The 12,395-nt window shown below is 40.2% G+C and overlaps 1 protein-coding gene across 1 annotated transcript; it reads left to right on the forward strand.

The window, feature by feature from the left end:
• The first annotated feature begins 479 nt into the window (after positions 1-479).
• On the forward strand, positions 480-10,302 carry LOC139441990 (G-protein coupled receptor GRL101-like). Its single transcript, XM_071222741.1, has 15 exons — positions 480-568; positions 915-1,090; positions 1,277-1,444; positions 1,839-1,949; positions 2,040-2,156; positions 2,429-2,638; positions 4,413-4,743; positions 5,167-5,342; positions 5,542-5,676; positions 5,772-5,888; positions 6,098-7,654; positions 8,607-8,743; positions 9,438-9,480; positions 9,770-9,996; positions 10,144-10,302. Exons 1-15 carry the CDS (start codon positions 480-482, stop codon positions 10,300-10,302), a joined length of 3,753 nt encoding a protein of 1,250 aa, XP_071078842.1.
• The last annotated feature ends 2,093 nt before the right edge of the window (positions 10,303-12,395 follow it).

Below are 12,395 nucleotides of genomic sequence, written 5' to 3' on the forward strand. Positions count from 1 at the left end.
TATCCACTAACGTCTCGGTACCTATTTTTCAGCGGCTTGTGACAGCAACTGGTATAAATTTGATGACAGCTGCTACCGATTCAACACAGCCGATGGTGGATTGTCTTGGTTTGAAGCGGAACGCCGTTGCTCTGAGACTGGAGGCCATCTCGTCAGCATCAGTAACCTGAACGAGGCTCTGTTTCTCCACTCAACCATCCTTAACAACAACATATTCACTAAACAGGAAATTTATATAGGTGAGGCAGCGACAATATACGGACGTTAACCAAGAAGACGTGTGTATTTGTAAACGTGAATCGGAGTAATTACATTGGTTGTATGAATATATTGGCTCTACCGTTTATTTAAGTCAGTAAATACATGTGTGTTATATTAAGCGACGAGAAAAGGCATAGGTATCGATTAAGGAAAATGGAGGTATGTCAATGTAAGTAACTTTTTTTAATCATTTTGACAATTTTGAGGCAAACACGTTTATGTTTGTTTTTTGTTTGACAGGACTAAGAAAAACAGGATTCGGCAGATTTGGATGGACTGACGGAAAGCCATTATCCCATACAGAATGGTAGTGATAAGTTGATATATACTGCATTATAATCAAAAACACTTTTAAATTACTAATTCCCATCCATGTGTAGGTGTACATGTATTAAGCTGTACATTTATACTTGCCACGTTAGTACACATCGACAAAGAAACATGTTTAAAAGAAAAAAAAAGATGTGTATATTTAAATGGGATGATCAGAAAATATAATATTTGAACATATTCCCACCAAATTGTCAATTCGTACTTGCCCCTGTTCATTCCATTAATGATTGACACGACGAATAACATGCAACACTGTATAAAAAAAAAACATAGGCAGCAAATGGATAAAAGAATATTTTTAATCATCCTTTCTGTTTCAGGTATGCTGGGGATTCTGATGGAGCACCCCAGCCGGACGGGTTTGAGGGAGAGACGTGCACCATGATGGTCATCTCTAGCATCAGATCCACTGCCAACTGGCACGACGTAGCATGCGCCTTCAACAAAATCTCTCAGTACATATGCGAGACGTCAAACAGTACATTGGATTCACCAGGTTCTCTGATTTCACATCTACATTGTTTAAAAGTACCCTCCAGATATTATCGTTTTCACACCCATCATATGTGCCTACAAGGTTTTACAATTTCAATAAGGAAGGACAAAAAGTCAACATTTCATGGAATGTCAAATTATATCAAGTAAAATATATGGAACGTTGTTGCCATTAATATATTCACAGTGCTAAATGGAGGAGCTGCAGACATCATGATGGACACCTATGACGACAGTCATACCCAAACTGGTTATTACTTCCCTTGCACAAGCGGCGAGTACATATCTGGACTGTACACATGTGACGGAAGTATTGACTGCACTGATGGTAGTGACGAGTATAACTGCACTTCAGGTATAGCGTTCAGTTTTGATAATAGTTATTGTGCTCAATCATCTAGAGGTATGCAGTTTATCATAATGAATAAATAAATATCACGGCGAGCAGTTTATCAGAAGACTGCATTTTAAGGGTGTATGTTTCCCTGGTGCATTAATATTGTTATATTTCTATTAGCAGTAATAGTTCAACAATTTGGGAGATGCTTATTCTAGGATAAGGTAGTGTAAAGACATTTTCTCAAAATAAATGTTTGAAATTTATATATCCGAACTGTCATGTTGTAAACAATAAAGGTAGCCAAATAATACTTGATGTTACCCTCTGAATAGAATGGTCTTATACCAATTTCAAACTGCTTGTAACATATCAGTCAAGACGGCCTCAGGCTCTTTCTTCGATCATTCAGACCCCTGTCCACACGGCATGTTCTCCTGCACTGATGGGGGATGTGTTGACTTCGCCTTCTACTGTGACTACAAGGAACACTGCAAGGACGGATCAGATGAAACAAAGTGTGGTAAGAGTCTGATAATTCTGCTTTCTATTTCAGTGTACTTAGTTTCTTACCGTTAATTTATTACCGTCAAATACTCGATTCTGTTCGCAGTGTCCCGTGAATGTTCGTCTGACCAGTGGAGCTGCAGCAGTGGACAGTGTGTGTCAGCTGACCAGAGGTGTGACCTCCTGCAGGACTGTGTGGACGGATCAGATGAAGAGCAGTGTGGTAGGGTCCAATTTATTGGAATAAGAGCAAAAACATTCATGTGAAGACTCATCCATGTACATCGTCTGCAATGAGTCAAAACATTCATCTCACAAGTTTACCATCTCCATGTGATAAAGCGGCGTTAAACCCAACTCAACCACTCACCATGTGGTAGTTTACGCATCTCATGCATGGTCCCAGACGCATGTTTTCAAATGATTAGGTTTGACCAGCTTAGCTTTGTCTATCTTTTACCTCATCCATGGGCCATATCTCTTTGCTATTACCAGAAGTATGTCGGAAACCTTTCTTCCAATGCTATGACGGACGGTGCCTGCCCCCTGCCCGGGTGTGTGACGGTTTTGTGGACTGTGGGGGAAAGTACAGGGAGGATGAGGGTTCACGATGTACAACAAACAGTCAGCCGTCCTGCTGGGCGTGGTATGCCCTAGGAGCTAGGAACAGTGGCAAATACAGCATTGTTATGCAGGAAACGTCTGGTAGGACCAATATCATATCAACATGTTTGGATGAGATCTGATTTGATATGTTGATGATTGTTAATCCTTATTCCTATTCTGGTTTTGATAAAACGCATTTCTTCACCAATTAATTGAAAAAACATTGAACATGCATGAACCGCATGGAAAGATAGTAATCCTTTTTCAGAAAGAAGAATGATACTAGGTGCATAAAATATGTTTCAAATGTTATTCCTTTTGCTCTTTAAGCGTAGTGTGATGATATACTCAACAACAAAAATTCCTGTGACACCAATATTTTAGTGTATTTTTCAAACAAGTAAAGTTTGGTTGTCAATATTGTAGTACATGTATGGAATCAAGTCACAAAAACGCAACTGCTACAGAAAACATGCATTCCATGCAAAAGTTGAGTTGCATTTCACTACCCAAAAATGGTTATAAAAACATGTGCGTTAACGGGATTCCATATGCATTGTTTAGCATCGTGCTGACAACAACCACTCCGAAAAACAACAAAATTACGCAATTATTCAACATTACGAAATGCCACGCCTGTCCGAAAATGAGCGTCTGCGAGCCATTGGTATGCTTGAAGCAGGATCAAGTAAACGTGATGTTGCAAGATAATTTAAAGTCCACAGAAACACCATTTGGTGTTTATGGCAACGTTGGCAACAGACGAATGCAATCAGAGACCATCCTCGGAGTGGCAGGCCACGCTTAACCAATAATCGACCAGACAACTGAATTCGAACAACACACATACGAAATCGATTCCAGCCAGCAACAGTGACTGCAAGAAGCATCCCTGGCCTGCGACAAATATCTATCCAAACCGTACGTCGTCGCCTCAGATGTGCAGGGATTGTCACCAGAAGACCCGCCAGACGTCCCATTTTGACAGGAAACCACCGTCAATCACGTCTACAGGTTCTATTCACTGACGAGTCTCGTTTTTACCTCAGCCACAGCGATGGACGGATTCGAGTGTACCGACGTCGAGGTGAACGTCAATCATTGTGTCATAGAAGAATATCGATTCGGGGGCGGCAGCGTTATGGTATGGGGTGGGATTACAGCAAGACAGAGGACACGTTTGATAGTGGTAGAGCGAAATCTCAATGGACAGCGCTACCGCGACGAGATCATCGGCCCTGTTGTTCTACCGTTATTGCGTCGTCATGGCCCAGGCATTACCTTTCAACATGACAACGAACGGCCTCATATTGCTCGACTTGTTTAGGATTCTCTTCAACAAAACAACGTGAATGTCATCCCCTGGCCGGCTCGCTCCCCTGATCTCTCACATGTCGGATGGATGGATCGGCGCCTTCGACGTCAACCACGTGTTCCACAGCCACTCCAGGAACTTCGAAACATGCTCCAGCAGATATGGACAGATATGCCACTGGACTTTGTGTGACGCCTGGTCCATTCCATGAGATGAAGATGTGTTGCTTGCATCGCAACCAGAGGTGGACACACACGCTATTGATTTATGAATTGACATTTTGGCATGATCATGTTTTTTTATGAAATCACGCATTTTCTGAAGTCAATATGCAAATTAAACCATTTGAACACTTACAGGAGTCTTTTATCTGTTGCAAACCGAAATTGTTTCAGATTTGGTAAAAAAGATAACTTTGCATTATAACAAGATAATCTGGATGAAAAGATAAAATACTATTGGCCTTGAAGGTCTCATCATTCTGTACATACAGTGCTGTTCCTGTTGCCCGTATAACACGTGTCGACGTGTCTTAACCTCAGACCTCGTCTTTTTTAGAATCGTTTTCTGTGGAATGTGCATTCAATATGACTGAGGGGAAGATAACGACCATCATTCACCATGACATGGAAGACTCGACAGTGACTGCGAATTCTGTATTCATAGAAGATCTTCATTACACACTCCCTGAGAATGCCATTGCTTATGTCATGTCCATGTCTAATACATGCCGCCAGTCAGTGCACATTGACTGTCTCCAAGCGTTTGATTTGTTCCTACTCTACTCTGCTTGGTATGATGTGAACAAGAAGAAGAGGGATTTTGTGGCTGACACCGGAAGCAACTGTAGCTGCATTCTCAATGATGTCTGTGTTGGTAACATTACAAAGTAAATATTCCATTCATTTGATTACTCCATACTTGTCAAAACCAAGTCTTATATTAGATACCGCCTTGCAGTGTGAACTTTCACTGTAACCATAAATCCCCAAATTGAAAAACGTCATAAAAAATAAATAGAGAATATTAATACAGTATCATTATTTTGTTTTCATACAAAAACGTCTTTTCTAAATAACCACTTGTCACAGTATAATCTCAGGGGCGACAAAAACATAATTACTCAGCAAGTATGTTCTCGTTTAGGGATTCGGCGGATATATATTGAAGTCAGAGGAGACGTCATGGGTTAATCTTCATTATGTTTTGAATCAGACGCATGGGCATATGCATATTTCTTCAAAAAAAGGTTTGAATACAATACACATTTTCTATTGTGTTGAACCTGGATATCTCATTGAACCTGGCGTAGGTGCGCCTGTGACAAGACCAGAAACGACCTCTTTCTGGTTGATGATAACGTGTGGCTGACTGACAGCGGGTACCTTGATGACATGGACAGCTTGCCAATAACAAAGATATGGATGGATGATATGCTGCGGTTAGGTCGTGTGAGACATACGGTCGGGCCTCTGATATGCGAAGAAAGTAAGTGGCTAAACACTTATTGTCACATTTACATGACTTGACTTCTGAGGTATTTACAACTGGGTGTCATGCAATGAGACGAAATGAATAAGATGAAAATATCGATGAGATCGATTATCAGGTTTTCTGAGAGTTCATTACTGTTGAACACACTTTTGTGTTTGCAATTATCAATGCAAGGAAAACCTGTCTCTTTCAGGATTACAGTCAAACACAAGTTCCCTCATGTGTACGAGCGGCGTAGTCGTTGACATCTCTCACAAATGCATCTTGGATTATGATATCTATCAGCACTACACAGGATGTCGGGATCTCACGCATGTACAGGATTGTGGTATGTTATAATCTGTCCATGAACCTTGTCTATCTGCCAGTGAACCTTATGCAAGGTGGCGCGACACACCGTTTATGTGGTGCTCTATTTTACAGTGATCCACGAGTGCCCAGTAGATCACATCAAGTGTCCCTCCAGCTACTGCATCCCCATGAGGCTTGTATGTGATGGGCGCCCGGACTGTGCTGACGGGATGGACGAAAGAGGATGCAGTAAGTTTTATTTAATTTGTTTTGATCAGTTTGAAAGGAAACAAAATGAAAATGAAACATCTACTGAAAAAAATCTGATGATTGTTTATGTCCATATAAAACACTCCTTTCACCACACACAGCGTCCTCCACGTCCACCCTAGGCTAAGAAAGATAAAGCCTAAAAAAACCCACCAATTTTATGTAAACGTTTTACCTTTTTGTTGCAGTTAATTTCACTTGCCCTGGCAGATACAGTTGCCGGGGTAACAGAGTGTGTATCCCATGGCAACAGGTGTGTGACACTGTGAAACATTGTCCTGAAGGAGATGATGAATATTTCTGCAACCAGATCTGCCCAGATGACTGTGTTTGTAGAGGATCACAAATCACATGCAGAATGTTTTACCTCGACACTATTGCTCATCTACCTCGGTATACTAGGTTACTCGACTTAAGTGAGACTTATAATATAACAATCAAGAATGACACTTTCTATCACATGGAGAGTCTAGCGGTGCTCAATCTGTCCAACCTCGGTGTGCATGAACTGGAAGAGGAGTGCTTTAGTGGACTAGAGAATTTATTACGTTTAGATCTACGCAAGAACTTTTTGAAGAAAATCCCAAATGGTCTGTTCAGGAATATGAGAATTCTGCATACTTTGTTACTTACTGGAAATGATATACTTCAGATATACCCTGGGTCGTTTGATGGACTTTCAAACTTGCCATCACTCGACATGTCGAATATGGCCCTTACTACGATAGTTGAAAATATGTTTTATGGGCTGTCCAGTCTTATTTTCCTGAACCTTTCGCATAATAAACTGACCTTGATAGAAGACAGGAGCTTCACTGGAGCCGGCAAAGTCCAAACTCTTGATCTTACAAATAACGACATAACAGAATTCACTGCAGACATATTTTCCGGCCTGGACGAGCTCAGTTACCTTCACAATGATAAGTATGTATTCTGCTGCTTAAGACCACAGAGTGTGCCAGAAGAACAATGTCTCCCCGCGGCTGACGAGTTCTCCTCCTGCTCAGACCTGATGAGGAATGAAGCACTCAGGATCTCAATGTGGGTTCTAGGTTTCACTGCTCTTGTTGGTAACCTTTTGGTCATTTTGTCTCGATGCATCTATGACAGACAAAGTTTGAAACGCAGCAATGATTTCTTTGTTGCTAACCTCGCCTTGTCTGACTTTGTGATGGGAATATACATGATCATCATAGCAAGTGCTGACACCATCTACAGAGGAGTGTACAGCTGGAATGACGAGGCGTGGAGAAGCAGCTGGGTTTGTCAGCTAGCAGGGTTTCTAGCAACCCTATCAAGTGAGACATCAGTGATGCTCCTCTGTATGATCACGGCAGACAGAGTCCTTGTCATCAAATTTCCTTTTCGAGATTTCAGTATTTTCAAACGATTTTCCAAGTACATCAGTCTTTCAGTGTGGATTCTGGGTTTCTTAATGGCAGGGGTGCCTCTTTTGCCCATCGACTACTTTTCCAGGTCGTTCTACTCCAGATCAGGAGTATGTCTCGCACTACCGCTCACCAGGAACAAAGCTCCAGGATGGGAGTATTCCACCGCTATCTTTGTCCTCTGGAACTTCATTTGTTTTGTCTTCATCGCTTTGGGTCAGGCTATTATCTACCAGGCAGTTAGGGCGAGTCAGAAGCTAAGGAAGGGGCAGACAACGAACGACATGACCATTGCTAGGAAGCTCTCCTTCATAGTTCTGACGGACTTTGTGTGCTGGTTCCCCATTTGTGTCATGGGTAAGTTATAACGATCCACAGTAATGCATAACATTGTCGTATATAGTTCTTCAAAAGCCATCCAGTAAGTCTTGCACATGGCCATGCAATAAAATCAATGCAGCACATCGGGGCTCTATTCATACCTCAATGAACTGAAAGAAATACACAGTCAATACTTATAACTGTTACTTAGGCGCTTGTGCACATCCTTCACCAAAATAGCAGACTGCGTCCGGTTTATTGCATTATTGTTTATTACCGATAGTTTCGTGTATCGAAACTCCTTATCCCAATTATGAACATTCTTGTGTTTTGTCGAAGTGTCGATTTGAATCGCACTGTTTAACAAAGTCAATGTCAATGTCCAGCAGAGTATCTCGTTGAAACAGATCCTCCCTTTCACGCCAATGACTTTTGCTAAAGATTGGTCTGGACCATTGGTAAACCTTTTTAGCTTGCAAAGATTTTAGCCTGCATGTGCATTTAGCAAGTGTATGACGATTGTAGCCGAGACCTAAAATCGAAATCTTATAGTTTGTAGCGATAAGATCGTGGTCCCAGCAGGAAGGTGGCAAGTTAATTACCTCAACTTACCATTGAGGTTGAAGTTGTCCCTCTTGTTGGAAAGGTTAATTCTTCTCTTGCAAGAGTAATTGATCTATTCAGCCAATCAGATTGCAGTAATTTGCTTTTAAATTGTCGTCGGATCATAGGTTTTCTGACGTCATACACGTTCGCACTGCGTTTTTTATTGCGATAACTCTCACTGTAACGGGGTATAGCTTCACACAGACATAGTAAATACTCAGATGATGGCTTGTTTTTAAGAGAAAATTTCTTTTATAAGTGTATAAAGTGTTTTACAGATGCTAACGTGATTAAAGAGCAAATTACGAATGATTCTTAAGCGTCCGAAAACCCATAACATGGGAATATTTGTAATTGTTAATCGGATAATTTCTGACTACAGGCCTGATGGCTCTCCGGGGACACATTATCAACTCTGGAGTGTACGCCTGGGTTGCAGTGTTTGTTCTCCCGATCAACTCGGCTCTCAACCCCATTATCTACACATTGTCTTCAGTTGACACCATGAGGAAACGGAAGGTAGACATCTTCTCTATAGTGTGCACTCAAGCATAAAAAGACCCGTCAAGATCCGGGGTAGAATTGGTCTTCAGCAACCCATGCTTGCCGTTAAGGCGACTTTGCTTGTCGAAAGAGGCGACTAACGGGATCGGGTGGCGAGGCTAGCTGACTTGGTTAAAGCATGTCATTGTATCCCAATTGCGTGGATCGATGCTCATGATGTCAATCCCTGAATTGTTTGGTCCAGATTCGATTATTTACAGACCGCCGTCCTATAGCTGGAATATTGCTGAGTGCGGCGTTAAACAATAAACAAACAACAAAGCACGAACATAAAACCTCATGTTTCAAATAAACATGATTGTGCTGAAAATTCAGGATGCCACAGATTATGTTCTTTACTTTAACCTCAGTGTATTAGTTGCAACAAAATCAGTATATGTACTTTCGTGATTTCCTGGTTCACCGATCACTTGATTTTGTGCTTTGTTTACTGGCAGCTGTTAATAAATCCTTACTTTTTATGCAAATTGTGTGAATGGCGGGAGATGCAAGTAGGCCTGGACATGCTTACCTCTTTTGCAAACGACTGGTGTCTGTGGTCCATTCATAAAATTTTCACAGCTATTTCGACATTTGCTCCAATTTTCAATCTACTTCGGTGGATAATCCAGACTGGTTATTCTCTGGCATTGTCAATTTATATTTACAGTTGAAGAGAGAAAAAACGTTCTCAAGTACCACTCGATCAACAGGTGTGTGTGTGTTGTTGATTCAGTGACATGTAACAGTGACGATGAGTTAATTATGCATTTGCTAAAAACAGTGCTTATGTGGAAATGTACTCATGTAGTAATCTTGCTTTGTTTTATCTCAGATGTGTAACCGTGAAGTAATCACAACTTATATATTAATAATTTAAACGTTGGCAAATTCAAAAGTGTAGAAAGTTTTGTCATTTTGAACATTTTATTACATTAACATATACTTACAGGTACATTTTACAAGGTACAATAATTCATTTATTTTTGTTTGCTTTTACAGGCAGGACAAGGTCCTCTGTCCCTCATATTTTGCAGAAAGAACTCCTCTTCCTGAGCCAGCCCCCGAATTCAGTCTGTCTGTCCTCTTACGTTGGGTCACTGACGTCAGCCCGAGATATGCTGACCATTGCTCACCAGCTAGCCAGATCGGTGGACCTTCTTCACTCCAATGGTCTTGTCAATGGCTTGGTAGAGACAGACAGTGTATACGTTGTTCTTGATAATGGGGTATGTTTCTGAGGTCTCTTTTAATAATATAACTATCGAATCGTATTAAGACATTTATTTTGTGCCTTGTTATCGTGTTAGAATTGGTGCTATCGAACGTTGTTGGGGGTATTTCGTTGTATTCACATATATCCTATCACTCTACAGATTATCAAAAGGGTGACTGCAGCATGTGTTCCCATGGCAACGGAAATCGAAGACGAGTTTAGTAAGGATATCTGGGACTTCGGTCATCTTGTATCCAAGATGTTGAAAGCTTATACAGTCGCTAAGAAACAACGTCTCGCAAATATGGTCGACAACTGACAATGGAAAGAGATATGGATACGATACCGCCTCCTCTTCGAATGGACATGATGACGAAAACTACTGTGCGACGCAGTTAACAATAAAATCTGCAATATAAACAATGTTTGTTTTTGTTTCGCTTTCATATTATAGATACACACGGAATGAGACCAATGAAACTGCCAATGGTATATTTTGCCTCAATTATAGTAACAATTATTTTTTTCTGTTTCCTCGTATTCTCTTGGGATATTATTAATTACCCGTCTATGTTGACTGAAAGCATTTAGGTTTAAGGCTGAACAAAATATGGATCATAATGAATTGGCTTTGGATGAAAATGTGATCAGTGTCGGAGTGTACTGTTCAAACTTGGACAAAAATGAAAGTTTTTAATTGAGCAAAAGGCCCAGTTTAAATGTTGATGCCCCTTATAGTTATGCTTTCATTCTTGCTTGGCGATAAACGTCCAGTTCATCACATTTAGTTCTGTAGATTCCCATTAGTAGAAACGTAATTGCAAATCTTTTAGAAAGGATAAAATGGTTATATACAGGTAGGAATCTCAACCATTTGAGCAAACTTTGGAGTCATTTTTGGTACGGAATTACATGTTACAGATTAATCCATCTAGCAGTGAAAGTGATGCTTCTAACTTGTAAAATGATAGTCGATGATCATACTGAAATTAAATTGTATATTAAAAAAGACTGAATCAGATAATTCTACTTCATATTCTCCTAATATAACAACAGTGTGATGATTAAAAGCCATGTTTGGCCAAGATCTTATTTTTTCCAAATTACAGGGTTAACGAAAAATGTATAAACGTTCAGACTAGGCACAACCTTTCTTTCCCGAGGCCAGACGTTTTTTATTTTTTTATTTTCTATATATTGTCGTTCGAGAGAAAAAGGTAACTTTGGAACCTTCATTCTCTATATCCACGCGACCAGTGGTATGCATGTTACAAGTACTGACAAACCATACAATAAAATCAACATAAATGAAAATTATTTTAGTTACGTGGACTGGTTCAGGGGACAATGATACCACATCGTCGCGTGTGGTATTTAAGTGTCCGATGTTTCTTTTGGTTCGGTTCATTTTTGTGGCACATTTAACTTGTGGTTGTCGCCCCTGTGACTGACAGACGGTTCAAAGGGGCCTGACAATCTCATACTTTCTCTACAGCTCCACAATATCATCTCCAAGGCATGGTCATCATGGCAGTTTGCAGAGTACACCTAGTAATTGTGAAAACTTAATTTAATAACATATCAGGGAATATCCCGGAATTGTTGGGTAAAATTATCATAATAAAGGAATGGGTATGCTTCCAGCCTTCAAAGCACACAAAATATGCTCAGACAGACAAACATAATAATATTACATCATGCTTGAGTAGTAGGTAGTCTCCATGTGAGCTGTGCGATCAGTCACGAGAAGGTCGCTATACAATCATGAACATCAGTGTGCATGCCAACTGTACTGACCAAAACGTAGAATGGTGATCAAGCCCACCATCAGTGAAAGCTTCAAACATTGGAATCTCCAGATGTAATCCATCTGTTAGGAGCTTTGGTATTCCTCGCAGTTCTTTTTGTAGAATGTTGCAAGGCCTGGTGTACCGCTCATCATACATGTTCATGCTTGTGCAAATGAAATTCTTTTTGTTCTGACTAAATGCGAATGATAACATATTGAACTTGAGGTAGAGATAATACATATGTCACCTCTAGATATTACAACTTGTCATCGGACATAGACAATAGCAATGCATTGATAATTCGCTCATTCGTTACACCACCAACATCCATGTACTACACAGAAACATAAGATCTCCTCCGTCACACCAAAGCATGTTTGAAAATATAGCACTTCTCAATCTATTTGAAAAGAGTATATATTTTGTTCTACACCGTGACATTCACATTCAGACACATTTATTATTTTGCAAAATAAAATGACACAGTTCTATTTTTAAAGTAAATAAGTTATAAATTTGAACAACGGTGAGTTGGGTATAACGCCGCTTTGATATACTCAATATAGAGCAGTCTCGCCCCATTTGTCAGACACCTTAAAATCACAAAATCCACGATTGAGTT

The sequence above is a fragment of the Haliotis cracherodii genome, unplaced genomic scaffold (assembly GCF_022045235.1).
Source record: "Haliotis cracherodii isolate W230 unplaced genomic scaffold, xgHalCrac1.p SCAF_5, whole genome shotgun sequence".
Taxonomy (NCBI): Eukaryota; Metazoa; Mollusca; class Gastropoda; order Lepetellida; family Haliotidae; genus Haliotis; species Haliotis cracherodii.